Below are 26,166 nucleotides of genomic sequence, written 5' to 3' on the forward strand. Positions count from 1 at the left end.
TGGATACATCATATGGGCGACAGGAATGCACATGTAGGCAGCTGGACTGAAAAAGTTCCAATGGATGTTCTCTCTCTACGACTTGAGGTCAATGCCAAATGGACAGCGCTCCTCTACCCAAGGGAGTCCAGGTAGAGTTGTAAGCCCCCTCTGCTCAGCCTCTGGTACAAGAATCCGTCGATTTGTTGAAACCTTGGTCTCTTGGGCGAGTCGATAGATACACATGAGACACTTCACATTTAATGGCTGTTTTTACTATTTATGATCAATCAAAGAAGACTGGCTGCCTGAGCAATTAGGCCGAAAGCCCCTAGAGGCCGTAGCCGACCCGGCAATAAGACGAGTGGGCTGCGGGCTTCAGAGCCATGACGCAGATGCGAGCTGGATTCAGCCCTACAGGCAGGAATTAGCGTGCTTATACCCTTTGCCGCTCAGAGACATCGACGCAGCCATCCGAGCAGGGAAGATGGATGGCATTGCGCGCGCCGCAAGCTTGGGTATGAATTGGAAGGAACCAAACGTTCGCTACTCATGAGCGCTGTGTTACCTTATACGATGTAACTTAATCCTCGCCAACAGGGGCTAGTTGTAAGGCTGTGGTCCAGACATTGTGCTGTAGGGCTGCTCCATACGTTCAGTATGCAGACAGTCCGACAGCGGAGTAATGATGGAGAGATGGAGCCGGTCCATTTGTAATGTGGTGCAGAATGCGGTGATTCATGAGGATCCTCCTCTTGCCAAGAAGGTAGACCCCACTGGGAGCATCCGATAGGCAAGGCAGAATGATGCAGCCTAGAAGCAGCCCCATAATTTATCCCAGCACTCGGTGAGGATGATGGAGAGCTCTGACGCAAGTGCGATTGATGCGATTGCCGCGATGGGACTCATAGATCCAACCATTGCTGGGAAGATGGCATCACGGCGAGAATTGCTCCGAATTATTTGTCGTAAATCCAATCTGTCCAGAAGATAGTCTGGTAGAGGCGCACGGGGAGAGTGGACGAAGCAATGCGCGTCGCACAAGATAAGAGATCCATCACACCGGCAAGACGGAGAAACCCCTTCCGGGTCAGCCCTGTGGCCCCCTGTGCTGAGTCAGCAGCGCGCAAATCGGGAATGGAAACAACTGGATGAGAACACGTTGTGTCTCCGCTCTCCACTTGGTCTGGCGCATTTGGAGCTGCAGAGAAAACCCAGCTGATACGTCTTTCTTTTCTCCCGCTCGGTCGTTCTCTTCTACCACTCTCGAATCCGGCTGGCCACAGGTGGCACCAATGTATCGCACCTGAATCAAGCATCCTTCCATTTCCTCTTTCCCTTCTTTACCCCAGTTCTCCTCCGCATCTCCCCAACCCCCATTGATCGCCTTCGCGACCAGAGGGCGTGCCTGCCACCATGGAGAACTCTTTTCTATACTCTCCAAAGGAGGTTTTGGAGCATTTCCATGTCTCAGAATCCAACGGTCTGTCTCAAGACGCCGTTCTGAAGTCCAAACAAAAATATGGCCCCAATGGTCAGTATCATACACCAACGCGCAAAGGACCCTGGTTGGAAGCTGACAGACTACTCTTCAGCCCTGGAAGAAGATCCGCCAACTCCCCTATGGGAGTTGATCCTGGAGCAGTTTAAAGACCAGTTGGTTCTGATCCTTTTGGGGTCGGCTGCCGTGTCGTTCGTGCTGGCTCTATTCGAAGAAGGCGATGACTGGACTGCCTTCGTGGACCCCGTGGTGGTACGTGCTCGACAGTTAGACATGTTCACCTCCGACGTCGCTGACTGCCTACTCCTTGCCTGTCACAGATTTTGACTATTCTGATCCTCAACGCCGTCGTGGGTGTGACCCAAGAAAGCAGCGCTGAGAAGGCAATTGCAGCGCTTCAGGAATACTCCGCCAATGAGGCCAAGGTCGTTCGTGACGGTAAGGCGCAACGAGTCAAGGCGGAAGATTTGGTACCCGGCGATGTGATCACGATCGCCGTCGGCGACCGTGTCCCGGCCGACTGTCGTTTGCTTGGCATTCACAGCAACAGCTTTCGCGTTGACCAGGCCATTCTGACCGGCGAGAGCGAGAGTGTTGGAAAAACCACTGAGATCGTCAAGGACCGCCAGGCTGTCAAGCAGGACCAGACGAACATGATCTTCTCCGGCACCACTGTGGTCAATGGCCATGCCACTGCTTTAGTTGTGTTGACAGGTGGCTCTACAGCTATTGGTGACATCCACGATAGCATCACCTCCCAGATCTCTGAGCCTACCCCGCTGAAGCAAAAGCTGAACGACTTTGGTGACATGCTCGCGAAAGTGATCACGGTCATTTGTATCTTGGTGTGGGTCATCAACATTGAACACTTCAACGACCCTTCGTTCGGTGGCTGGACCAAGGGTGCAATCTACTACCTCAAGATCGCTGTTTCTCTTGGTGTGGCTGCCATTCCCGAGGGTCTTGCTGTTGTTATTACTACCTGCCTGGCTCTGGGTACTCGCAAGATGGCCCAGAAGAATGCCGTTGTCCGCTCTCTGCCCTCCGTGGAAACACTAGGCAGCTGCAGCGTGATTTGCTCTGATAAGACTGGAACTTTGACTACCAACCAGATGAGCGTGGAGAAGATTGTGTACCTGACCAGCTCCGGCGATGGTTTCGAGGAAATTGATATCGAGGGTTCTACTTTTGCCCCCGAAGGCAAGCTTACCCACGGTGGCAAAGTACTGGAGAACCCGGCTGTCTCGTCGTCTACTATCCGGCAGCTGGCTGAGGTCGCTGCTCGTTGCAATGCTGCAACGCTTGCTCATGATGCGAAGTCCGGCTTATTCTCCAACATCGGCGAGCCAACCGAGGCCGCCCTGCGTGCTTTGGTCGAGAAGATTGGTACCGATAGCGCTGCCGAAAATAAGAAGATTTTCCGTCTTCCTGCCTCTGAGCGGTTGCACGTTTCCAGCAAGCACTACGAGGACCGTCTCCCTCTCAAGGCAACCTATGAATTCTCTCGTGATCGCAAGAGCATGTCTGTTCTCGTTGGCAACAAGGGCAAGGAACAGAAGCTACTGGTCAAGGGTGCCCCCGAGTCGATTGTGGAGCGCTGCTCCCACGTTCTGCAAGGTGCTGATGGATCTCGGGTGGCCCTGACCAAGAGCCACGCGAAGCTTCTCGCCGATGAAGTAGTTGAATACGGCAACCGAGGCCTTCGTGTCATGGCCCTTGCGAGCGTGGATGACATCTCTGACTCTCTGGTCAAGACGGCTGCGAAGTCGGAAAATTACGCCGAGCTGGAACAGAACATGACTCTCATTGGACTTGTCGGTATGCTGGATCCCCCGCGCCCTGAAGTTGCCCAATCGATTCAGAAGTGCCATGATGCTGGTATTCGGGTGATTGTGATCACCGGTGATAACCCCAACACCGCCGAATCCATCTGTCGCCAAATTGGCGTCTTTGGATCCAACGAGGATCTCAAGGGCAAGAGCTTCACTGGTCGCGAGTTCGATGCTCTCAGCGAAAGTGAGAAGAAGAAGGCCGTTCAGACCGCATCTCTTTTCTCGCGTACTGAGCCGAGCCACAAGTCCAAGCTGGTCGATCTCCTTCAATCCATGAATCACGTCGTCGCCATGACCGGTGACGGTGTCAACGATGCTCCCGCGCTGAAGAAGTCTGACATTGGTGTCGCAATGGGTACGGGTACCGACGTGGCTAAACTTGCGGCTGATATGGTTCTGGCGGACGACAACTTTGCCACGATCACTGTTGCCGTCGAGGAAGGCCGCTCCATCTACAGCAACACTCAGCAGTTCATCCGTTACCTGATCTCCTCCAACATCGGTGAGGTTGTGTCGATCTTCTTGACTGCGGCCCTGGGCATGCCCGAAGCTTTGATTCCTGTTCAGCTATTGTGGGTCAACCTTGTCACCGACGGCCTCCCAGCTACCGCCCTATCTTTCAACCCTCCGGATCATGATGTTATGCGACGCCCTCCTCGTCTTCGCGACGAGCCGCTTGTGGGTGGCTGGCTTCTGTTCCGCTATATGGTTATTGGTACCTACGTCGGTGCGGCGACCGTGTTTGGCTATGTGTGGTGGTTCTTGTATAACCCCGAAGGCCCGCAGATCACTTTCTGGCAGCTGGTAAGTTTTATTCGATCAATCCTCTTTCAGTCTCTAATATTTATATTCTCCAGTCGCACTTCCACCGTTGCTCTGCGCAGTTCCCCGAAATTGGCTGCGAGATGTTCAGCAACGACATGGCCAAATCCGCATCGACTGTGTCTCTCTCCATTCTTGTCGTGATTGAGATGCTGAACGCCATGAACGCTCTTTCGTCCAGCGAGTCTCTCCTGACTTTCTTCCTGGGCAACAACCCGATGCTGGTCTACGCCATCACCCTCTCGATGATTCTCCACTTCGCCATTCTCTACGTCCCCTTCCTCCAGGGTCTGTTTTCCATCCTGCCCTTGGACTGGATCGAGTGGGAGGCTGTACTGGTGATCAGTGCTCCTGTGATGTAAGTCTTCCTTTCCGTGTATTATATAGCACGTCCGTCCCTAACCAGTCCTATTAGCTTGATCGACGAGGTTCTCAAGTTCGTTGAGCGTCGTCTGTACACAACGCGAGCCTCTGTCTCCCCGGCCGCTCAGAATGGCGCTGCTGGTAAACCCAAGCGAGCGTAAGCTGAAGACAATGATACTACGATCTGATGATATGGCACTGTCGGGATAGGGCTTGGATGTGGAATAGAGATAGACGCTACCCGGGGAAGCCATATATTATGACTTTGATAGATGAAGACCATCATTGACTCGATCGGACCCCCACGCCCCAAACCTCGTAGACGTGACTGTAGTCCTCGCGCCTCGCCTTCTTCTTGCCCCAATTCCCCCAACTCCAACGCTTGACCATGGCAGATGAGCCTGAAATGCGTCCCAGCGCAGTCCGTGTCCACCACACCACCCCGCGTCTTGCAGACTAAGTTTCCTCAAAACCCTCGGCGCAATGATGTGTCCCTTTTGAGTGGTCATCTTTACGGACGCGCCACGCAGGGACCAGGATCGACGCCTGGCTTCTCCGGATTTGTGGAGACACAGAGTTGATGCCAGAGGTAACGTTGGGGGTGCGACCCTAAAGAACCTTGTGTCGCGCAGGCCTAAATACTCGAGGGCCCGCGGCATTCTTGCGCCATTGGCAAGGTTCTTTGCTTCCATGGTCGTCGTCGCGTTATTTCTTTTCCCCTGCTTCACCCTCCACATTCGCCTGCGTTCAACTACTATATATATTCCCACCCGCCAGCATGAGCTTCAAGGATCTCGTGAAGAACCGCTCTGGTCTGCGGGTCGATAACCGCAAAACCACCTCGGCTGCGACTCTAACCCTCCGCCAGAGTCTGTGGCCGCTCAGCCTGGTGACAATCCTATTTTTCCTTTGGGTAAGCGTCATCATCGCTGCAGGTATCTAGTGGTGGTGCTCAATTGTGCTTAGGGCTTCGCATATGGTCTTCTGGATACCCTCAACAAACACTTCCAGAACACTTTGCACATCGACCGAGGGCGCTCCGCTGGTCTTCAAGCAGCATATTTCGGGTATGCTACCTCACGATCACTAAAATGTCATCGGAAGTCCACCTTGCTGACTCTCGCAGTGCCTACCCTCTCGCCTCCCTCGGTTATGCAAACTGGATCCTGCGTCATTATGGGTACAAGACCGTCTTCATCTTTGGTCTGACGCTTTACGGCATCGGCGCTCTGTGCATGTGGCCTGCCGGTCTGAATCAATCGTTCGGTGGCTTCTGCGGCGCAACCTTCGTCATCGGATCAGGCCTTGGGTCCCTGGAGACAGCAGCCAATCCATATCTGACAGGTACGACCAGGATTGATCTGCCTACTGATATATTCCTCCTGGTATATTCCAATCGACGCCAACTAACAATGAGACTCAAACAGTATGCGGTCCACCACGCTACTCTGAAATCCGAATCAACTTCGCACAGTCCTTTAACGCCGTCGGCACCGTCGTGGGCCCCGTGCTGGGCTCGTACGTCTTTTTCACCGAGACGGCGGATGATGTCGCTGCTCTGCAGCGGGTGCAATGGGTATACCTCGCCATCGGAATTTTCGTCTTCTGCCTCGCGGCTGTGTTCTTCGTCTCCAACATCCCCGAGGTCACCGATGAGGACATGGCGTTCCAGGTGTCGACGACCCATGTCGACGAGCACGATAAGCCGTTTTGGAAGCAGTGGAAGTTGTTCCATGCCACGCTGGCGCAATTTACGTATACCGGCGCACAGGGTACGTCTATCTTGTTTTGCTCTTGTTATTTCTATTTCGCCCCTCTTTCACCCTGGGCTAAGACACAAATTGCAGTTGCCATCGCTGGCTACTTCATCAACTATGCCGTCGACACCTGGCCCGGCACAGACAGCGCAAAGGGCGCGAAACTGCTCGCTGGTGCACAGGGTGCCTTTGCAGTCGGCCGTTTCTTAGGCTCCGGGTTGATGAAATATGCCAAGGCCCGGTACGTCTTCCTGGTCTATCTGTCATGCTGCGTAGCGTTTCTTGCTGCTGCCTCTACACAGACAAATCAACGTGGTATTGGTATGGCCTTCCTTGCCGATAATTATGGATGGAATTCGCCTGAGAGCCGGTCCGAGTCTGACATCCTCGCTAGCAATGCTCTTCATGACCCTATTCTTCGAGTCTGTCTGCTTCCCGACAATTGTTGCCCTGGGAATTCGTGGGCTAGGTCGCCACTATAAGCGTGGCTCTGGATTTATTGTTGGCGGCGTCTGCGGCGGTGCAGTCGTGCCTCCTATCCTGGGCCATGTTGCTGATATGCGCAACAATACGGGGTTTGCGATGATTGTTCCTACTATGGTATGTTATATACTCGTGTATTCCACCGTGCTTGACGGGGGGAACGAAAGGCTAATGAGTGCAGTTCATGGTGGTGGCTTGGACATATGCTATTGCGGTGAACTTTGTGCCATCGTATCGAGATACGGTGGACAAGGTTGGCGAGAGCACGGTTGGACTGCAGAATCAGAGTAGCAAAGATGAGGAGGCTGCTGTTGGGGCTACTGGTGAGAAGGGTGAGCGAGCGGTCCACATTGAGCAGTAAGTAGGAAATGTCTGATTCCTTCAAAGCTCGCTATGAACAAGTCTAGTCGCACTTGCGTTTTAATGAAGTAGTTGTTTTTATGGCGACATTAAACAATTTGATACTCATACAATGGCCTATGGGCGATACCCAAGTAAACATGCCCTTTAGGGGATATTATTGATGGGTAATGCATTTGTGTTTATGCTTGTTGATGGGTGGAAACGAGGTAGTGTCATTATAGAGCCTCCGGTACCGAGGGTTTCAAAAGAGTAGTCTATAGAAGCGCATTGCAATTATGCAAAACAGAAGAATGTGAAAAGGAAGTATCTGAATGAGAGCGATGGGGAGGACAGTGCATAGGAAATGTCAGTAGAGAACAGAGCGCTTCAGGAAGTTAGTGATGGGAAAGAAAGGAAAGCAGAGCGGGAATGAGGGCAAAACATCCAACCAGTTCACGAAGGATTGAGATGATCAGATATCTGGTGATGGGGGTGAGATAAGGAAATGCAGGCTTGAAGCGAACGCATGCGGTGTAGAGAATCGCAAACACAAGGGGTATAAAGAAGCACAGAAACAGTTCTATCATCTAAACCAGGAGGGAAAGAAAAAGGAGATCGTGGAGGGAAGGAACAGAGAAACGCCCACATCCAATGCAAAAGCAACCGTTAATCAGAATTAGCTGACTTTTCAGCCTCGTTGCCAGAAGTGGGAACAGTGTTGAGAGCAGGATCATCCTGTGTGGTCGGCTCCGTAGTTCCAGTTACCGCCGCAATGGCAGCTGCGGCTTGCGGTGGCGGAGAGCGCAAAGAAGACGATCGGGGTGGCCGGACAGGACTGGATTCGAGCTCTGCAGCGGGCTCAAGTGCAGGCTTGCGTGTTGTTACAGGAGATCCGGTCTCCGTGACCTGCATGTTAGACCCCTTGGAGGTTTCTTCTTCATCTTCTTCTATAATATCGCTCTCGTGGTGAATCACATCACCTGGTGTACCAGGATCTTCTTCGACACCGTCGAATTCGTCCACTTCTTCGATTTCCTCATCATCTTCCTCTTCTTCGATAATCTGACTTTTTCGTGTGACGGGACGCCCTGCGGAGACGTTGGGTTCACAGGTCTCTGCCGGCTGACCGGGAATAGGGGAATGGACCATACTCCCCGATGCCATGAGATTAGAGGTATGGATCATAGGTCCCTTGAAAGCAGACCTCTTTCGCCGAGCAAACACCAGGCTTGAAGAGGGAGAATAGAGCAAAGGTGCCGGGGCAGCTTCATTAAAAACTGATTGCATTTGCGCGGGATTCTCGCCGAGCTCTCTGGGTGCACCACCAGGGCCACGTACCAAGCGAATATTACTTGGGAAACGCGCAGATGAGCCGGGGGTGGTGGGAAGAACTTTGATTGATGAATGAGGAGATTTGGATATTCTAGCCGTCGGTGTCGCGGCTGTATCAATGCTGTTGGAAGATATGGAGGACGCCTTTGAGTGGGCACGCGTATGATGAATGCTGCGAATCGAAGAGACAGACGATGATGTCGACTTGCGACCACGGAGACCCGCGGATGAACGTCGGTACGAGCCACGAGGCGTAATTGGCGATGGAGAGAGTGAGTTCCGGTTGCTAGAATGTCCGGTATTCAGTGGGCGAGGCTGCCGAGGATAGGAGTGCCGATTCTGACGGTAAGAAGCACTACTGGGGCCCAAACTGCTGGCATTGGAGATTCGCTTGATTTGGGTAGGTGTCGCCACCTCTCCTGATGGTTCCACCGCAGGCGACGACGAGGCGGTTTTCTTGCCAGCTTCTTGACCTTTGGCAGGACTAAATTTCTCTGCGAGAAATTTGCGTGAGCCGGTTGGCCTAGCATTGGGGGACTTGGTTCGCTTGGCCGATTCAACGAGCCAATGCTTCAGAGACGCTAGCTGGCTGATTATCGGATTATGTCGTCGAGTGGTACGACGGCGAAAGATACTGTGATGCTGCGCTAGTTCGGGTTGGGATGCGCTAACATGCAACGCGCTCGGACGTGACCGCCTGTTGTCCTTCGGTGGTGGTACTGGTCTTCGTCCCAGAGAAGCATGCGAACGCACAGAGTCTTTATCCAGTGGTGTGGGTGGAGGGTCCAAGGCGGGAGATTGGACAGGGAGTGGTTCGGGGAGCGCTGGAAGCTCTGGGACCGCCAGCTGGGATGGCAAGCTCCGTCTGTCACGGCGACCACGGTCTTGAATTTGGGTGCTCGAGCTTGCCTGACCTTCCTCATCCACTTCCATCAAAGCTGATGAAAGTTTCTCCAACCGACTACTAGCAGCGCTAAGGCGGCGGAAATTCTTGGCCTCTGCTTCTCGCTCTCGGCGCTTGCGTTCTCGCTTTTTTTCTTTTCGTTGCTCCTTCTCAATCAATAGTGCCCACCACCCAGCTAAGGGATCACATCGCTGTGCCAGGACATTCTCAATGACCTCGTCAATATTGACACCGGCACTCTTCATCCGTTGCAAAGTCGTCTTCTCCAGCGGGGTGGTGAACGGGGACGGTTGGGGAATTTTCAGCATGGCAAGTTGCTCGGGAGCATGTTCGGAGAGAAAGGGGTGGGCGAGAATTTCATCCAGACTCGGTCGAATCAACGGACGTTTGGACAGGAGAAGATTGATCAGAGCCTTGGCATCTTCCGGAAACTTGTCGTTGTAGGCTGGCTCCTCCGAGAGAATCCTGTTCTTGGTGGTCTGGTCATCGTCGTCGTCATAGGGGAGCTCGCCGGCCAAAAGCGCGTAGAGAATGATGCCCAGGCTCCAAACATCAACCTTCTCCCCGGCGTACTTCTCTCCTTTCAACATCTCCGGGGCGCTGTAGCAGATTGTCCCACAAAAGGTCTGCAAATAGCTTGCCTTCCCCTCATATTCGCGCGTGAATCCAAAATCGCAGAGCTTGACGTTCTCGTGTTTGTCGAGTAGAATGTTCTCCAGCTTGAGATCTCGATGCACGCATGACTTGCTATGGACGTATGCCACCGCTCCAACCAGCTGGGTGAATATCCGTTTCACTTTTTCGACGGACAGCGGACCATGGCGGAGGACATAGTTGTACAGTTCGTCACCTAGCGAGCAAGCCTGGCATTAGCGACGCTTGGTTCCGCGACCCGCACACATCGCTCGACATACCAGGGCAATATTCGAGGACCAGCCAGACAAGATTTTCGGTCACAACGACTTCGTAGAGACGAGCAATATGGGGATGGAGGAATTGTCGGTGGTGGTGGATTTCACGCGCGAGGTTAGTATCCTCCTTGCTAGAGGATTTGAGCACCACCTGAATCACTCGTCAGTATTTTCTCTTTGCGCCGAAGTTTTGTTCCCCCACGCGCCGTACCTTGGAACCATTGGTGAGCTTGTGCGACGCGAGGTACACCTTTCCGAAGGATCCTTTCCCGATCAATCTCCCTAGAGTGTAATTTCCCACGCTCCGAAGATCCTTGGACGAAAACTCTCTGTGAAGGACACGGCGTCAGCAAAGGGATGGTGGAGTTCGAGGAAGAGGAGAGACGAACTCGAGTAATTCATTGTAGGAATTGGCAAGCTGTTATGACACGCGACCCAGGTCAGGGTCTCTAGATTAGCCAGATGTTGACCCGGCGCAAGTCGAGAGCCGGCTCATGGCCACCGGGGGAAGCTGGTAGTCATGACCCCAGAGTGACGCACCTTTTCCTTTTGCTTCTGGCTTTGAACCCCGGCTCTCGTCCTGGGTGGCATGTGTTATGACCGATCTCCGGGGTTGCCGTTGGCCACGGAGATCTCTGCGCGTGTTGGGTAGGGAGTCGAAACGAAGTGGGCTGCGCAGTGCTGCCATTCAAAGGAACCCGGGAGGGCAACAAGGAGGGGCAGAGCTGGTTCCAACGGGTGGGGGGTAGCAAAGGAGCGCAGTATAATTAGGCTTCGTAGTGGTGCAGGGTGGAAGTTCGAGAAAAAAAAGGTAGCAGAAGGGGCCAAGACGGAGAATGCGAAGGTGCATACAAAGTTGCCAGGCCGCAAGACGTCAACGGGAACGTGGAACGTGTGGAGTCTTCGGCGGTGGACTCGAACGGCTTTGCTCCTCAAATATCATTCGACCTTCTAGTCGACCCGCGGGATACAAAGAGCCCCTGAGTGGAAATTGGGTTTCATGCAGTAACTTGCTTTCGGTTTGCTGACGTCTGGTGCTTGAGGAACCCGCAATGACCGTCTGCCCCCAATCTGGCCCCTTTGGCCCGTAACTCGCGATTCGGGGACTCTCCTACTGCGTGCATGCAATACATGCACTACGTGCAATCTACTTCAGCAATAGCGCAGACACCCAATTTCTGCGTGAGCGCCCATTGGTGTGACTGGTGGATGCATGCCGGTGACCGAAACCAATGGCCTCACTACGACAGAACTCCCGATCAATCATCACATGGTGCCTTCGGACTCTATGACCGCCACGGTAGCGACTCGAGATGCTGGGAGACCCTTTCGGTGGTAGCCAGCGTGGGATCGACGCGGTTGAGTCCCGCCTCACCTTGGAAGGCCAGCGAGACCATCCCGAAATATGAGTGGAGGAGATCTGATCTTGGTCAGCACCGGTTCGCCACTTGAGGCACTCTGTTCGCCTTACCCGGTAGATCTCCGACCCCCTTCCCAAAACCGCCCACAAGGTGCTGTGTTTTCTCCAGGAGATAGCGTCGGTTGCGAACGTCGTCGATCACAAAATACCGATCCAAGATCTACAAACAGGGAGTCAGGAGGGTTGCCAGTCTGCATTTCTCGAACGAGGCACGTACCATCAGTGTCGCCCCATTCCAGAATGAATAGCAGGTGTCCGCCACTTTGTTGAATCGGCCATTGAATCCAGCGTACGGTATCGCATCAGGAGCTAACGGGGTGATGCCCGCCAGCGCGACAATTCGATCGTCCAAAGAACCTGTCTCGGCGTCGTCGGCCGACTGTTCCTCCGCCGTATCGCCTTCGTCCTTGTCCTCATCGTCCTCATCGTCCTCGTCTTCGCCGAGATCGCTTGTCTGCCGTGATGCCAGCCAGCTCAGCAACATCTCAAACTTCGCCGAACCCGGTGACATCAGCTGAACCGAGTGGGTGTCTGTTGCTGCCCGACGCAGAAAGTCTAGAGATCCAACTGCGCAATATGTGTGACCACCTAAATCGCCTCGTTAGGAAGGTAAGATGTAGAGCAGACGAGCCGGTGACGAACCATGCGCTTCACGAAAGGGTGACTCGGCCATGCCGCCGTCGTAAGTCTAGTTAGAGCAGTCTATGTTAGCAGCTCTCCGGGCATATACCATCAACTCATTCTCATTTACCTGGCACGCCTCGATAAACGCGATTAGTTTCCGCACGTCAATATCGTCCACATCCTCCACACCCTTTCCAGCTTGCCCTCGTAAGATGTATCGCGTGCCCGTTGCACAGCAACAATATCGCAAGTCGCGATCGCCCTCGATACTTCCATTTGGGCCAAGGACTTCCCCAAAGCTTCCATCGGTGCGTTGTAGTTTGGGAAGCCACTGAAGGCATTCCCTTCGCTTCACTCGTGACAAATCATCCCCCAGTATAAGCAGATTAACCAGCGCAAAGAATGTCGCCGGCATATTAGCGGCATCCCATGCTTCATTGTCGGTTGTTCGTCGCTCTTCTCCGAAATCTGTACCGGAGAACCCGCGAAACCCACCAGAGGGCACTTGGCAGTGATAGAGCCAGTCGATGTAGCCTTGCCGCTCCTCCGGGGTCGTTTTGCTCTGCAGGACGCCGAGAACATCTAATCCGGAGAGGGAGAGGAAGGCTAGGAGCATGCGATTGGAGTCATTGGAGATATAGGCCGTTGGGAGGAAAGTCTTGAGGCATCGGAGGTAATATTTAACATGGCGTTCGGTGTTGAAACTGGACTCGGTCATCGTGTTCAGGAGTAACTAGGGCCTGCGATGAACTTCCGCGAGAATCTGTCACTCACGACTAGCTCATGCGGCTTGTACTGGTCGGAGCTCGTCCTGTCGCGGCGAAACTGGCGATTTGAGTTGGTGGGGGGATATCGACCGGAGCTGCTTTCCCCACATGCTTCTCGCCGACACGTCTAACCCTTTCTGCATCTCCAACGACCACCTTCCACTTCCTCAAATCCACCACTGGGCCATCGACAACCACCCACCATGGTCCTTGTTCCGTCCAAGACTATTATACAGGCGCACGCCGTGGTCCTGGTGACCATTGCTGGGTACCTGATCAAAAACCCGGAAATGATCACCAATTCCGACATCATCTTCTTGATGGGAGAAGCCTTGAGAGTCGTACGAGATACCGCATCTGTGAACAATGCACACGTCGATTTGCTAACCTTGATTCTGGACCTAGGATTTCCCCGTTGTGTCGAGTCCGTCACAAAACCCTTTCGTCTTCTGTGCGTTGTTGCTCTTCGTCGAAGCTGCCGTCGACATCATCCTCCTGTCCACCCTCCCCTACCACGAAGCCTTGGATGAGGCCCTGCCCTATATTCGACCAATGCGTAATGGCAACCTTCCGGCAGAGGACTTGCAGGTTCTCGCAAAATTGCCGGAGTATATCACGAGGTCCCTGACTTTGTATTGGAACGTGTGGATTAGCGTTGCCGCATGTCGATTTTTTGTGTACGGAGGCCTTGCGTTCTTCATTTACCAGGGCAGAGGTGATACCTCGGTATCTTCGTACACTGTCACGGCTGCTGTGTCGGGCTTTGATCGCCTAAAACACCGCGTGGTGTTCACGTTTGCCTTCATGGAGATGATGGCGTGGTTCTGGGTAAGTTGATCATGCCCTGGCCAGGAAAAGTGCCCAGACGCCAAGACTAACGTCCGATTGCAGACATTTGTGACTCTGCGTGAGGAACGACAGGAGAGATTGACCAAGTTACTGGAGGATGCCAAGGAGAATTGAAGCGCAGCGGCTTTCTTTTCTGCTCAAATGCCACAAGCGGTGGGTGTACCATCTTAGAGTGACTGTTTCTATTCCCCTTCACCAAAATCTGCTATCAATACATAGACTACTTCTCGGACACACAATCCTACAGATAAAATCATCATTGCCTGTTGCACCACGTGGTGGTGTAGTCTCCCAGACAGTCGTACCAGAACACCATGGACATCTCTGAACACAGGGGATTGCAAATTAAATGAAGAAGGCAAAGGCAGCAGCAGCGCCTGCAGCCGCCACGAAGGAGGTGTCCTTGTTCTGGCCGATAACAGCAGCACCGGAAGTCGCAGCGGCAGACGAATCGGTAGAGGAAGAACCAGCCTGGGATGAGGCACTAGACCCCGTGGAAGTTGTTGCAGCGCTGGTGGTCATGGTCTCGGTGTTAGTTGCGGTCGCGGAGCCGCTGGAGGTATCGGTAGCCGTCTTGTCTGATCCAGTGCCTGTCGAGCACGTAACGGATTCAGGCAGATCGCTCACGCCGCCACTGGCGCAGATCGACTTGGCTGCCTTCAGGGTGGCTGTAAATCAAGGGGAGTGAGGTCAGCAAAATACGCCTGCAACATGGGAGCGGCGAGAACACATACTCTCCTGGTCCGCCTGGGAGCACTTGTTGGCCACGCAGCAAGAGATATCGCTGAGGAAACTTTTGCTCGTGCAAATGCACTTGACATCAATGCCGCAATTGGAGGGGATAGAACTGGTGGCGCAAGATTTCTGCAGCACGAAAGGCATGAGTCGGCTGTGTATTCAAGCTTGAGGATCAAAATGAACATACGGCGCAATCAGGCAAACTGCTCAGACCCTGGGCGGCGGCCGTCGCCAGTAGAGCGGACAGAGCAAGTGTGATCTGCGTGAGCTTCATAATGGACGTAGATTGTGTGAATTATCGAGATCGGAGGCTGCAATTGGATGTTGAGGGAAGACAGGGCAGTGAAGGGAAGGCGAAATGCACTTCCCCTACTCTCCCCACTTTTCCAGGAGCTCGGCTTAAAGCATTGCAGTGGCCGAGGGAAATGAGATTGAATCACCTGCTTGGGGGAAAAAGTGTAAAAGCGTCAACATACTAGCTTAGCCCGACTATCCCTCTTCGGGTGTCCAAATTGCGAGAAACTACGCATTATTATTGGCCGTCGGACAGCCTCCACGCCAAGCTTGGCTGGGGTTTTGTAACGCATCTTGCTGTATTACAGCAGAAGATGAGTGGCTTGTGGTGGAAGGCGTGGCATTATTATTCACATGCAATAGAATACAGACTGAAATCAGTGATCACTTTGTTCCAAGGTTCGAACTAAGAAGACTTTCCCTTGTTTGGTCGTTGGTATTCTCATTTGCGACTAGACATTTCCCAGCTTGGCCGCGGAGCTTATCCAGCGTCTTCTACTCCGACACATCTTCTTCTTCGTTACATATTTACAAGTATATTGCTCCCTTTCTCCCCAGGCACAAAGCTGCTCTCTGTCTACTTATCTCTAAGAAACCTTGTCATCTTCTCTTCAATCAAGTACCTTCAAGGGGTCACTTGGACCTCCCTGTCATCACCCTTTCGAATATCGACTATATATTCATAGAAGCATCAGCACAATGAGAGATCCATGTATGATCTTGTCTCTACCGGAAGAGCTACTGATAGAGATCCTGGAATGGTCTACGCTCTATGCACCTGGCACAAATCACCTCCGTGGACTGGCACTAGTTTGTCCGCGATTTTACTACATTGTGACTCCCTGGATATTCCGCGAGATCAACCTCTTATTAATTGAGCGCGAACCCACAGTCAAATCAGCTTTTACCTTGCAGGCTCTGCAGCTATGCGAGTGTCTCTGTAGCAACCCATCTCTTCGCAGCCTGTGCCATTCGCTACGCATAGATTTTGACACCAACGTTCGGATCTATCCAGACGATCTAAAGGTGGCTAATGTCTTGTTCTCCGGGATGACGAATGTCCGGTCCTTTACTCTACGTGGCGATTTCCGAAGACCATTCAACGACTCCGTCTTCGATAAACGGCAATTCTTCTGGGCCCTCATTCAGAGAGCCAGCCAGAACCTGGTCAATCTCAAAGAGTTTATACTGGGGGACATTCGTGGCTCGTTTAACGTTGGGCCATTGCTTTCAGATGCGGCATGTCATATTCATATGCCATTTCTAGAAACGTTGGACATATGGAACGCGGTGTACTTAGGTCCTACCGAGACCCCCGAAGAGATCAAGCAGGTATCTGATTTCATTGTCTCTACGATATCCCTACTGAATCAACGTGTAGAGCTAATCATCGCAGGAGAACTATCGATCTGCTCCCTTCACCACGGTCACCCTTCGATCCTACGAGGGCGATCGCGAGTCCTTGCGGAGATTCCTGAATTGGCCGAAGAAGATTGTTCATCTGTGTATTGATACCAATTACGACCTAGGCTGGGTGGATAGGAGAGATGTGGTCGATTTGCCCTGGCTTGTCGCCTGTCTCGCTCCGCACAAAGATACTGTAGAGTCGATCAGTCTGGGTCCCCATATACCTAATGAAACGGGTCTCTTTGATGCGACGGGATTTTCCAAGCTCACCTTTCTTCGTATCGCAGGGAAATCCCTGGGATCTCCAGGTACCAGCGACCTCGTGTGGCCCCATGAGGATTTGAGCTGCGACATGCTCCTTGCACCAAATCTTGAGACGCTGGAATTGTCCTATGGTGTTTTCCATCCCCTGTTTAACAATGACTTCGACGAATGGGCCCAGCACTGGATCCGACAACTGGCTGACGCCATTTGCAATTCATCGTCTCGAGTGAAGATCCAACTCAGGCTCGTGTCGGGTGAAGGCGTAAAGCCAACATTCAGTTTCCACTCTGCGTACCTCAAATACCCGTGGGACTACTTGGAAGGTCTACAGAAGGACCTTCAACGACAAGGCGTTATCTTGGAGTACGACCAACCTATCATGACGAGGGAAAAATGGACAAGACGCCTCATAGACAAGACTTGGCCAAGGGCAGGTGAGGATCATTTAGAGCATCCACAAAATTGAATTGAGATCAACTAGTTCTATAGTCAGCCAGAGCAATCCAGTTCTTCAAGGTGTAGTCCTCCGTATACGCACTCCACTCGACGTATCGACACGGCCCCGTCGACCGGCGTACTGAGCTATCGCGTACTGAATTACCGCGTCGATACGGCGTCTGTGCTTAGGGCACCGTGGAGTCGTTTCCATACTTCAGACTTGCACTTGCAATCGACTCGCTTTGGTGGCTTCCAGGATGCGGCCTCATGTTTTGCACGACAATACGGGCACTGGAAGCCTCACGAATTGGTGATGGGTTGTTCTTGCTTCGTTTACCATGCACCATTCCGGGGAAGACGAGGAGAGTAAGAGCGCCCGTGAATGTGATGCCTCGGCCCAACCACAATTATTCCTGATCGTCGCGGCCCCCTCATCCTAGTGAGGGTCGCTATGCTTTCCAATAACCCCAAGTCGTCCCAATCACCGCCGCGTTCGTGGGGTCACAGCATTTGAGACGCCGGCCCTAGTACTGGAGCGGAGTGGCCCCGTTCCGTTCGAGTTTGGGCTTGTCGGCCTGGTGATGTTTTGAAGTCATTCAGATTTTGACAACCGGCGTGCCGAGTGGCCTTTTCTTCTTCCTTGATCACCAGCTGGCGTGCGAGTGTTTGAGCTGCGTTCGCTTGATGCTTGGTGTTTCTTGCTTCTTGCTTCTTGCTCCACTCAATTTCGAACGATGCTGGCCGAAGCTTAGGCAGCTGAGACCATAACCCCCTCCGCAATTTTTCTCTGCTCGTTTTAAAGCGACTTCAACCTCCGTCAGGTGGTTCCGCAACCACAATTATGGGACTGGGAGTGCTGGAGGATCATAACCTCGCGCAGGTTCCGGGTGAGCGCTCTAGCGCGATTAGCCGTCATGCTTCGTAGTTTGACTTGCTAATTGCCTGTGCTAGGAACTTGCAATATCTACGAGCGGGACCATAATACGGATGAGAACATCCCGAGCGCGTCGGGCTTAAAATATGACTGGACTACCAAAGAACCGACAATTCTCGTGCCGCAACCAAGCGACGACCCCAATGATCCTCTGGTATAGTGTTCCACATCACAACCCGCCCGGATAGGAGCTAATTGGAATTGGGAATCTAGAACTGGCCGCTATGGAGGCGCGACCTGATCCTCGGTACCTTGTCGTTTGTCACGATCCTATGCACAACTCTAAGCTCCATCATGGCTGCAAATACCGTCACCATTGCCGAATACGAACACATTACTTTTGTCGATGCCGCGCTGCTGACTGGATATCACCTATGTGGTGTGGGGGTGGCTGGAATCCTCATCGTGCCGACGGCGCGAGTATGGGGCAAACGCCATTTGTTTCTGATCGGACATGTCTTGATGATTGTGAGCTGTGCGTGGGCCGGAGGGAGCAATACCAATCACCGGAGCCTTCTGTGGGCTCGTATCTTCCAAGGTGTGGCCTTGGCGCCCTTCGAAGCCCTCGTCAATGCTTGCGTCGGGGACCTCTACTTTGTCCATGTGGGTTCATCCTCAAGCTCCTCTTTTCTATGGGGACTGACATCAAAAAGGAACGCGGAAAACGAATGGCAGTGACCAATGTTTCCTTATTTGGTGCTGCATTTTTGACTCCTGTGGTAGTCGGTAGAGTCACCAAGGTCATGGGCTGGCAATGGTCTTTCTATTTTGTGGCTATCTTCCTGGCCGCTACCCTACCATTCATGATCATGTTCGTCCCCGAGACGGCATTCCGACGCTCAGACAACTTGAACATCGATTTCAGACACAGTGATGGAGGCGAATCCACCAATTCCCACGTGCATCTGAGTAACCCGACGAATGAAGAATCCAAGACCTTTGTGCCAGGGTCAGTGGGCGTGAATGGGAGATCGAGCACCGAGATTTCGGCAACAGTACCACCAGAGAAGGATTCTTTTCTCAAATCGATGCGACTGTTCAATGGACGAAAGACAGATGACAACTTTGTCAAGCTCCTTCTGCGTCCCTTTCCCCTGTTTTTCCACCCCAGCGTCTTTTGGGTAGGCCCACCCTCCCCTGGTCTCATATAAACAAGCAAGTTAACAGATACCTTAGGCTTGCCTGACCCAAGGAGTGATCATCGGCTGGGCCGTCTTCTTTGGCGTTGTTCTTGCCATCGTTTTTATTGGACCGCCCCTGTGGTTTGAAGAGGAACAAACGGGGTACCTCTATACCGGAGCCTTTATCGGCTCAATGCTTGGCCTCGTCTTGTCAGGCTTGCTTACCGACTCTATCAACAAGGGAATGATCCGACTCAACCGTGGCAAATATGAACCAGAGTTTCGCATCCTGCTTGTGATATTCCAGCTGATTTTCAGTGGAATGGGTCTTTATGGATTTGGCTATACGGCAAGTGACGTTACTCGGTACCACTGGCTGCTACCAGACGTGTTCTTTGCTTTTCTCATCATTGGTATGGTGATGGGTGCAGTGGCCGCCTCACTGTACATCGTCGACGCGCATCGTATGTAGTCTTCACATGGCTGCCCGAGCTTTACTGATTATCGTAGGTGAAATTGCTGTTGAGGCCTTTACTTGTCTGCTCGTGTTCAAGAACATGTTCAGCTTTGTCTTGACCTTCTATGCCTATGATTGGTTTGCGCATGGTGGCGTCAAGCGTACAATGATCATCATCGGCAGCATTCAAGTGGGGATTTGTCTTTTGAGTATCCCAATGTGTGAGTCTATCAACACGCGACAGTCCCAACCCTCATTCAACGTGAGCTGATTCCATCGCAGATATATTTGGCAAATGGAACCGTTCATTCTTTGCGCGCCATGACATCTTCGAGAAACTGCATCTCTAGCAGACGCAGCCCGAGGGCCAGACTCCCTTGTTCAAACAGATCGGAGCGCGATCTCGCGATGATGGTCATGTCATAGAATAATGTTAGCCCTAGGTGTAATGTACAAGGATATCGCATTCATGCTACATTCAGGTCTTGCTTCCTGGCGTTATGCTTGTGCCGTGGTTCCGCTCGACTGGATGCTTCACCAGACTCTCATACCACTGTATGCTCGATCCAATCATAAATGCCCATGATCCCCAAAAGGTAGCCAGAGTGGCCTGGTATTCCACCCCGGAGTTGCTACTTGCTGGCCCCAATGCACCGCAGAGGGTAAAGCCAATCCCGCCGATGAAATTCCAGACACCAATATGCCAGCCAAGCACACCAAACGCGGGTAGATACCACTTCTTCTGTGTCTCAAGCGTGAAGAGCAGTCCGCTCGCGATGAACCCGACTCCGCCCACCATCTGCGGAACCCAGTAAACACCATCCGTGAGTCCTTGACTCATATGATCGACGATCCCCGGAAGGCCGGTAAACCCGGCAATCCAGAAAATGCTGGCTGCGAGGAACTGGATCAGCGAGGCCAGAAAGCCCAGCTCGTGGAGGTAATGGGTCCGCAGTTCCGAGAGCGAAGGCAGCCAGCGAAACGACCTGCCATCAGGCGAGGATGTCACATAGCCAGCAGCGACCCCCTGGGAGACATGATGGATGACATCCCTTCCCGCGCCGACGAGGTTCCTTATATTGGCGTGGTGGTGTTGGCATGCATCCATGGTAGGCTTCACCTCTGTCACTGCCTGGGACGCACCGTCCTCGGCCTTGGTCAGCTCGGTTTCCACGGCCCAGCCAAAGCAGCCGGCTTGGTGGGCATTGACGGCTTCTAGGAGCAGCAGCACACTCCCGACTTCGAACACGGTGGCCCCGATGAACGCCGTGATGCCCCCGCCCAACAGGGACTCGCCGCCAAACGCGCTGTGAGGATCCGCGACCGGCAGCCACACGAAGAAGGCGTTGATGATCCAGATCACCGACCCGAGGGTGAACGTCACCGCGACGAGGTACGAGACGTCCCAGTAGGGCGCGGACGTCGCCATCCGCAGCATGCCCTTTCCCACCGCGCGCAGCGTCGACGTCGGCGGCGGAGGCGCGTACCCCGTCGGCGTAGGGACGCGATAATCCACGCGCAGCGCATGACGTCCCTTGCGATTGTCGCGCGACCGCCAGAGATGCTGGATGTGCCCGGGGATCACGGCAGCAGGCCTTTGATCCACGGGGTAGTGTGGCGCGTTCCCAGGGGCAGGCGCGAACCACGCCCGCGTGGGATTCAGGAATGACAGTGGGCCGGACACATGGCTGTGTCGCAGCTGGAGGCTGGGATGGTCGTGTAGAGGCTCCTGGCCCGGTCGGAACTGTGTGTTTCGAGTCATTGTAGGTCAAGATTGAGCCAAGCTTTGTGGTGTCCACCTCAGGCTGTCATGCACGGACACTGCATGTCAGACTGCGGCGAGTCGGTTTCTCCTCTAAGCACTATTACCCCTGCACCGAATTTTTAATGGGATGATTTCGGTGAACTTAGCGCATATACTGTATACACCACTGAACCTATTATAACTTAGGCTTGAATTGAACATGAGTGAAACCGTGTAGAATATGATGTAGGATAGGTAGGCGATCTAGAGCATATTACATGAGACACAGCTACATGCCTAGGTAAAGCCAGTAAAAAAGGATAGGAATTGATTAGTAGAGATTTACCCAGGTGCGTCAGCTGGTAAAATTTATACTAGCTCGCCTACTGGAGATTATCAACAGATATAGGGGGTCAATTGGTGATGATTCAAAGATATATTTTGACAACGAGCATCCTAAAAATGCAGGATTTCCTTAAAAATTTGGGTGCAGGGGTAACATGCACTCGCCCAACGTTGCAGGTGGCGGGCGATGCCCCCCGAAGGAAGCTATCTAGAATGAGGATAGTTAAGTTCGACGGCGGACGTGAAGTTGTCATGTCCGCGCCGTATCAATAATTTATGGTCCAATCAGGAAAGGATGAGAACTATGTTGATTCTGCTACTTTTTTAGGCGCCGCCAAGCCCGCAACCTGCATCCTTGTTTTACGCGTCACAACGCGCTGTCGCTTGATGACCATGAAATGACTGATCCTCCCACGTTTCTCAAACGCGTGATATGAAGACCATCCGAGATCCTTTCCTGAGAAAATGTCTCAGAGTCACGCTTTCCCGCCGCCGTGGCCCCTACAATACCCTCATGGCGACATATTTTTCTTCCAACAATTCCCGGGTGAAGGAGACCAAGGGTGTTACAGATTCAAAGCATGACCTTGAAGCACTGAATCGGTTTACCTCTGGTCGCTGGCTTTGGAACGAGCGACAACAGCTTGCCTGTCGCTATGTCAAGTTCGACCTCCCAGGGCTGTTGCAACTAGCTGCCTCTACGATGGGGTCGAGATCATGCACCCAAGTGTTAAAGATCTCAGAGGGCCAATACAATAAGGTTCTCCAGCTTACCATGGAAGATGGACGCGAGGTCATTGCAAAACTTCCAAATCCGAATGCAGGCAGACCACACTTCACGACAGCTAGTGAGGTTGCAACCATGGACTTTGTATGGCCTGTTTTCATTTATACTGCGATTTCTTTTTGCGTGTTCATGCTAACTGTTTTAGTTGAGAAATTCCCTGGGCCTCCCTGTTCCGAGAGTGTACGGATGGAGTTCTCAAAAGTCAGAGAACCCCCTCGGGGCAGAGTATATCCTCATGGAGAAGCAGGCCGGCGTGGTACTAACGGATGTATGGGACACGATCAAAGGAACGCAGAAAATCCAAATTCTTGACCAGATCGTCGATATTGAAAGGCGCCTGGCAGCCACAAAATTCTCCAAGTTCGGATCGTTGTACTATAAAAAGGATATTCCTGAGAGTTCGGATCCTACCTCTTACCTATACCTTGATTCAACTGGGAACAAAGTATGGAGCGAGACTTTTAGCATTGGACCGACTAATCACCGTTCTTTCTTTGACTTTGGGAGAGGCGAGCTGGATATTGAGCGTGGTCCATGTAAGTTCATCTCCGGCTCGTATGATATTATTGACTTTGTGCTTATCTGTCCACACCCCACAGGGTCCACGGTCACAGAATTCATGACGGCTATTGCGCGGAGGGAAATCGCAACTGCAGATTCAGGTCTCCGGTACCCCTTAATGCCCGAAGGTCTTTTCTATGGACCCCGGCAATACCAGCCCACACTCTCCAAAAAGCTCTCCGCGCTGGAGAATTATCTTAAGGTGGCCTCTCACGTTCTCCCAGAAAACCAAGCCACCCATGCCTCGACCTTATGGCATGGCGATCTTCATTCACAGAACATATTCGTGGACCCGGAAGACCCAGGTCGGATTCTAGGAATTATTGACTGGCAGTCCGTCAGTGCGTGTCCGCTTTTCATGCAGGCTGGCCGCCCGGCCTTTCTCGATTACAACGGCCCGGTTCCTGAAAGTTTGGGGAAGGTCCCTTTACCCCCAAATTTTGACTCCATGGATCCAGATGAACAGCGGAAAGCCAAGGCACTCCATAGAGCACAGACATTGCATAATCTCTATCTGATTCGGTGCCTTCAGGTTAACGAACCTGTCTTTCAGGCAATACAGGGCCAGAACACTCTCCGACATCAGGTTAGTGTTGTTTCAGGATTGGTCTTGATGGACTACGAGCCGCTCCTCAACAGCCTGTTGAGAGATGTCGAGAAGGAATGGGCACATATCGCTGGCCGGGGGGATGGCAGCTCTAGCGGAACGCCATTTCCATTACAGTTGTCGAACAAAGAAATTCAGCAGCAGGAGCAGGATGGCGAGCTATGGGCCCACGGTGTCAAACTCATGGATGCATTTGTTGGCGATACTGGCTGTTTCAAACACTGGGATGGTAGAGTTAGTGATGCAGACTATGAAAGATCTAGGAGAGAGCTAGATGAAGGGGTGAAGAGGTTCTTGGACCGGGAAGCCAGGAATGATGAAGAACAGATGGAGTGGCTGAAAGCCCTATCGTTTATGGATTAGAGCTGCAACCACCACGTGCAGGAGATAAGTTAAAAAAGGGACAAAAGATATGTACAACAGTGAGAGTATATGGGTCACCTAGAGCTGCCGGTTAGTGGGCTTGCTGGGCATCACTAAACTTATCAACAGTCCTCCCCAGTGATTCGGCATCGAACTGCCAGTCGGAAAACTGGGAGATTCCGATATGGAAGTATAGGCGAAGTCCATCACAAGTCCCTCATATTATCTAAATCCGTCTTCAAGCACCATCACCAGATTCCTCACCAGCATCCTCAAACCGCTGAGGCAGCCTCTTTTCATATTCATCCTTGTCTCGGAGCTTGGCAGCGATCACATCCTCAGCGTCCGCAGCCCAATAATCCGATACAATGCGCGAGAAATCATCGCTGACCTCATGGGTAGACACAAAGAGGGGACTGATATGTTGTTGGAAAAGGTTGTACAGGCCCTTCGGGCTGTCCAGAGCATGGAAATACCAGAAGTTCCCTGTTTGCCAACCTTTCCTCATGAGAAGGGCCTTGTACGAAGGATTGTCGCTGATGGGAGTGCCTACGAGCTTTTTCTCCTCGCCTTCGAAAACATCCACGAACTCGTGGTATGCCTGCTTGAAGGTGTCGAGGTGCTCATCTGTCAGGAAGTCGATCGAGCGACCGGTTAACCAATACGGTGGACGGAGGGTTTCTGCGGGCAGCGAACATGCCCACTCCAAATCTACTACACACTTGATATGCCACTGACTGTCAACGAAGATGTTGCTGGGATGGAGGTCTGTGAGACGGTAGAAGAAGGGCCCTTGGCGAAGTCCCCGATCCGTGAAATGGGGAAGCAGGGCTCGCATAATAGCCAAACGCGCTATCTGGGCCCGACCATCGTCTTGGTCAATTATTGAGTTAGGTTGGTGCCGGATACGACTATCGTGGCAATTCAAAAGATCCAGATAGTATGCGTCCGCCATTGGATATGTTAAGTCGCGACTAATATGCGTTGGGATTCCCCCGTTTTCTAGTTGGTGAAATCGAAGAGTGAGGGGGCGGTTGGATAGTTGTAAGACCCCATTCGAATCGAGTGTCCAAGACCCAATACGAGGTAGTGGGATATGGCTGAGGGAGAGCATGATCCGAGAGAGATCCCGAAAGAGATTAGTTCTTTTGTCTTGGTGATGTCGATCTTCATCCCATGTCTCTGAAAGCATTTGGACTTCTGGGCTGCCAACGTACTCCATAACCAAGTATCCATTCTCTAGGATCGAGGAACGGCGATGGCGTACATAGGGAATAGGCAGAGTCAATCCCAATAGCCAGGAGATATATCGTTTAAAATACCAAGGGAGCCTGGTTTTCCAAGGAGTATTCTCAGGCTTCGTAAACTATACCTAGGCATGATTCGCTGATTAGTTTTGGCATATCCATAAATCAGGGATTAAAAGGCGCTCATACACTCTGCCCACCAACCAGACCAAATCCCCACAGTTGCGGAATGCTGACCTCCGGACAATGGTCTTGCATCCAAATAAATGTGGCGGCTTCACAGCGAAGTTTTTCCTCCACGTTACCGGGGTGCGTAGACTCCCCGACTTTGTACGGTAAGGGGAACCTCACCAACGCTCGCTTTTCTCCCAGGTCCTGATTAGTCCGGGGGTGGATGTACACTGGGATGCAGACATTGAAGCTACCGTGGACCCATTCCTTCACGTCTGCGAGCCGGCAGGTGTCGGATGAGCTCAGGCCTAGGTGAGAAGAGACAAGCTCCGCGATGGATTCGCGGTTGCCATACAGGGATACGAAAAAGTCGATCCGCTGCTCGGGATAGTCGAGGGCGTGGAGTATGTCCTCCTCTTCCTCAAGTGCCGACTCGAGCGTGGTCGTGCCCCGAAGAAGGGGCAGGGTTGCCCTTTGAGCAGTCATGGCGATGTCTATGTCTTACACCAGCATCCTCAGTTTCCCCTTGACAAGGGTTCCTGAAATTCCCCATTCACCGCCTGCCATCTTCAACAATACTGACAAGAATCGGCAGAAGTACTATTGCATGGCCCCTAGTTATATAAATTCCCATCCTGTTTATTACAGGCCCTTAAATGGTAATTTATCGTTCCATCCATCCATTGGATCCATCCATTGGATCCATCCATTGGATAGCGCGCTTGATTAGATAATATTCTGCCACCTTTCTCTATGTCGGGATAGGGAGGGGATCCGTCCAATAGGAATCAATGAGAAATCT

The 26,166-nt window shown here is 52.4% G+C and overlaps 12 protein-coding genes across 12 annotated transcripts; 6 read left to right on the plus strand and 6 right to left on the minus strand.

The window, feature by feature from the left end:
- Positions 1–1,395: 1,395 nt before the first annotated feature.
- Positions 1,396–4,658, plus strand: N7459_005072 (calcium-transporting ATPase; the record flags this gene model as incomplete). Its single annotated transcript, XM_056944256.1, has 5 exons — positions 1,396–1,513; positions 1,575–1,732; positions 1,801–4,116; positions 4,170–4,492; positions 4,541–4,658. The coding sequence occupies 5 exons, from the start codon at positions 1,396–1,398 to the stop codon at positions 4,656–4,658; spliced, it is 3,033 nt and encodes a 1,010-aa protein (XP_056801139.1).
- A 617-nt stretch (positions 4,659–5,275) lies between these two features.
- Positions 5,276–7,098, plus strand: N7459_005073 (putative l-fucose permease; the record flags this gene model as incomplete). The annotated part of the gene is made up of 7 exons (XM_056944257.1): positions 5,276–5,410; positions 5,464–5,564; positions 5,624–5,841; positions 5,925–6,269; positions 6,345–6,575; positions 6,649–6,854; positions 6,919–7,098. The coding sequence occupies 7 exons, from the start codon at positions 5,276–5,278 to the stop codon at positions 7,096–7,098; spliced, it is 1,416 nt and encodes a 471-aa protein (XP_056801140.1).
- A 647-nt stretch (positions 7,099–7,745) lies between these two features.
- Positions 7,746–10,817, minus strand: N7459_005074 (non-specific serine/threonine protein kinase; the record flags this gene model as incomplete). Its single annotated transcript, XM_056944258.1, has 5 exons — positions 7,746–10,165; positions 10,230–10,377; positions 10,438–10,555; positions 10,616–10,644; positions 10,767–10,817. 5 exons carry the CDS (start codon positions 10,815–10,817, stop codon positions 7,746–7,748), a joined length of 2,766 nt encoding a protein of 921 aa, XP_056801141.1.
- A 695-nt stretch (positions 10,818–11,512) lies between these two features.
- Positions 11,513–12,988, minus strand: cdc43 (protein geranylgeranyltransferase type I subunit CDC43; the record flags this gene model as incomplete). Its single annotated transcript, XM_056944259.1, has 5 exons — positions 11,513–11,646; positions 11,698–11,806; positions 11,864–12,213; positions 12,289–12,334; positions 12,398–12,988. 5 exons carry the CDS (start codon positions 12,986–12,988, stop codon positions 11,513–11,515), a joined length of 1,230 nt encoding a protein of 409 aa, XP_056801142.1.
- Positions 12,989–13,240: 252 nt separating this feature from the next.
- N7459_005076 (uncharacterized protein) lies at positions 13,241–14,000 on the plus strand (the record flags this gene model as incomplete). Its single annotated transcript, XM_056944260.1, has 3 exons — positions 13,241–13,378; positions 13,443–13,865; positions 13,929–14,000. The coding sequence occupies 3 exons, from the start codon at positions 13,241–13,243 to the stop codon at positions 13,998–14,000; spliced, it is 633 nt and encodes a 210-aa protein (XP_056801143.1).
- Positions 14,001–14,231: 231 nt separating this feature from the next.
- N7459_005077 (CFEM domain-containing protein) lies at positions 14,232–14,768 on the minus strand (the record flags this gene model as incomplete). Its single annotated transcript, XM_056944261.1, has 2 exons — positions 14,232–14,554; positions 14,621–14,768. The coding sequence occupies 2 exons, from the start codon at positions 14,766–14,768 to the stop codon at positions 14,232–14,234; spliced, it is 471 nt and encodes a 156-aa protein (XP_056801144.1).
- Positions 14,769–15,617: 849 nt separating this feature from the next.
- Positions 15,618–17,055, plus strand: N7459_005078 (F-box domain protein; the record flags this gene model as incomplete). Its single annotated transcript, XM_056944262.1, has 2 exons — positions 15,618–16,250; positions 16,315–17,055. The coding sequence occupies 2 exons, from the start codon at positions 15,618–15,620 to the stop codon at positions 17,053–17,055; spliced, it is 1,374 nt and encodes a 457-aa protein (XP_056801145.1).
- An 813-nt stretch (positions 17,056–17,868) lies between these two features.
- Positions 17,869–19,889, plus strand: N7459_005079 (putative MFS transporter; the record flags this gene model as incomplete). Its single annotated transcript, XM_056944263.1, has 7 exons — positions 17,869–17,914; positions 17,979–18,115; positions 18,175–18,564; positions 18,615–19,082; positions 19,138–19,546; positions 19,593–19,760; positions 19,822–19,889. The coding sequence occupies 7 exons, from the start codon at positions 17,869–17,871 to the stop codon at positions 19,887–19,889; spliced, it is 1,686 nt and encodes a 561-aa protein (XP_056801146.1).
- Positions 19,890–20,017: 128 nt separating this feature from the next.
- N7459_005080 (uncharacterized protein) lies at positions 20,018–21,301 on the minus strand (the record flags this gene model as incomplete). The annotated part of the gene is made up of 1 exon (XM_056944264.1): positions 20,018–21,301. The coding sequence occupies one exon, from the start codon at positions 21,299–21,301 to the stop codon at positions 20,018–20,020; it is 1,284 nt and encodes a 427-aa protein (XP_056801147.1).
- Positions 21,302–22,142: 841 nt separating this feature from the next.
- On the plus strand, positions 22,143–23,946 carry N7459_005081 (phosphotransferase enzyme family protein; the record flags this gene model as incomplete). Its single annotated transcript, XM_056944265.1, has 3 exons — positions 22,143–22,499; positions 22,561–22,951; positions 23,015–23,946. The coding sequence occupies 3 exons, from the start codon at positions 22,143–22,145 to the stop codon at positions 23,944–23,946; spliced, it is 1,680 nt and encodes a 559-aa protein (XP_056801148.1).
- A 238-nt stretch (positions 23,947–24,184) lies between these two features.
- N7459_005082 (uncharacterized protein) lies at positions 24,185–24,901 on the minus strand (the record flags this gene model as incomplete). Its single annotated transcript, XM_056944266.1, has 1 exon — positions 24,185–24,901. The coding sequence occupies one exon, from the start codon at positions 24,899–24,901 to the stop codon at positions 24,185–24,187; it is 717 nt and encodes a 238-aa protein (XP_056801149.1).
- Positions 24,902–25,376: 475 nt separating this feature from the next.
- On the minus strand, positions 25,377–25,850 carry N7459_005083 (uncharacterized protein; the record flags this gene model as incomplete). The annotated part of the gene is made up of 1 exon (XM_056944267.1): positions 25,377–25,850. The coding sequence occupies one exon, from the start codon at positions 25,848–25,850 to the stop codon at positions 25,377–25,379; it is 474 nt and encodes a 157-aa protein (XP_056801150.1).
- Between the last annotated feature and the right edge of the window lie 316 nt (positions 25,851–26,166).

This window comes from Penicillium hispanicum (genome assembly GCF_028827665.1).
Source record: "Penicillium hispanicum strain IBT 35686 chromosome Unknown utg000004l_segment0_segment0, whole genome shotgun sequence".
In the NCBI taxonomy this organism is placed as follows: Eukaryota; Fungi; Ascomycota; class Eurotiomycetes; order Eurotiales; family Aspergillaceae; genus Penicillium; species Penicillium hispanicum.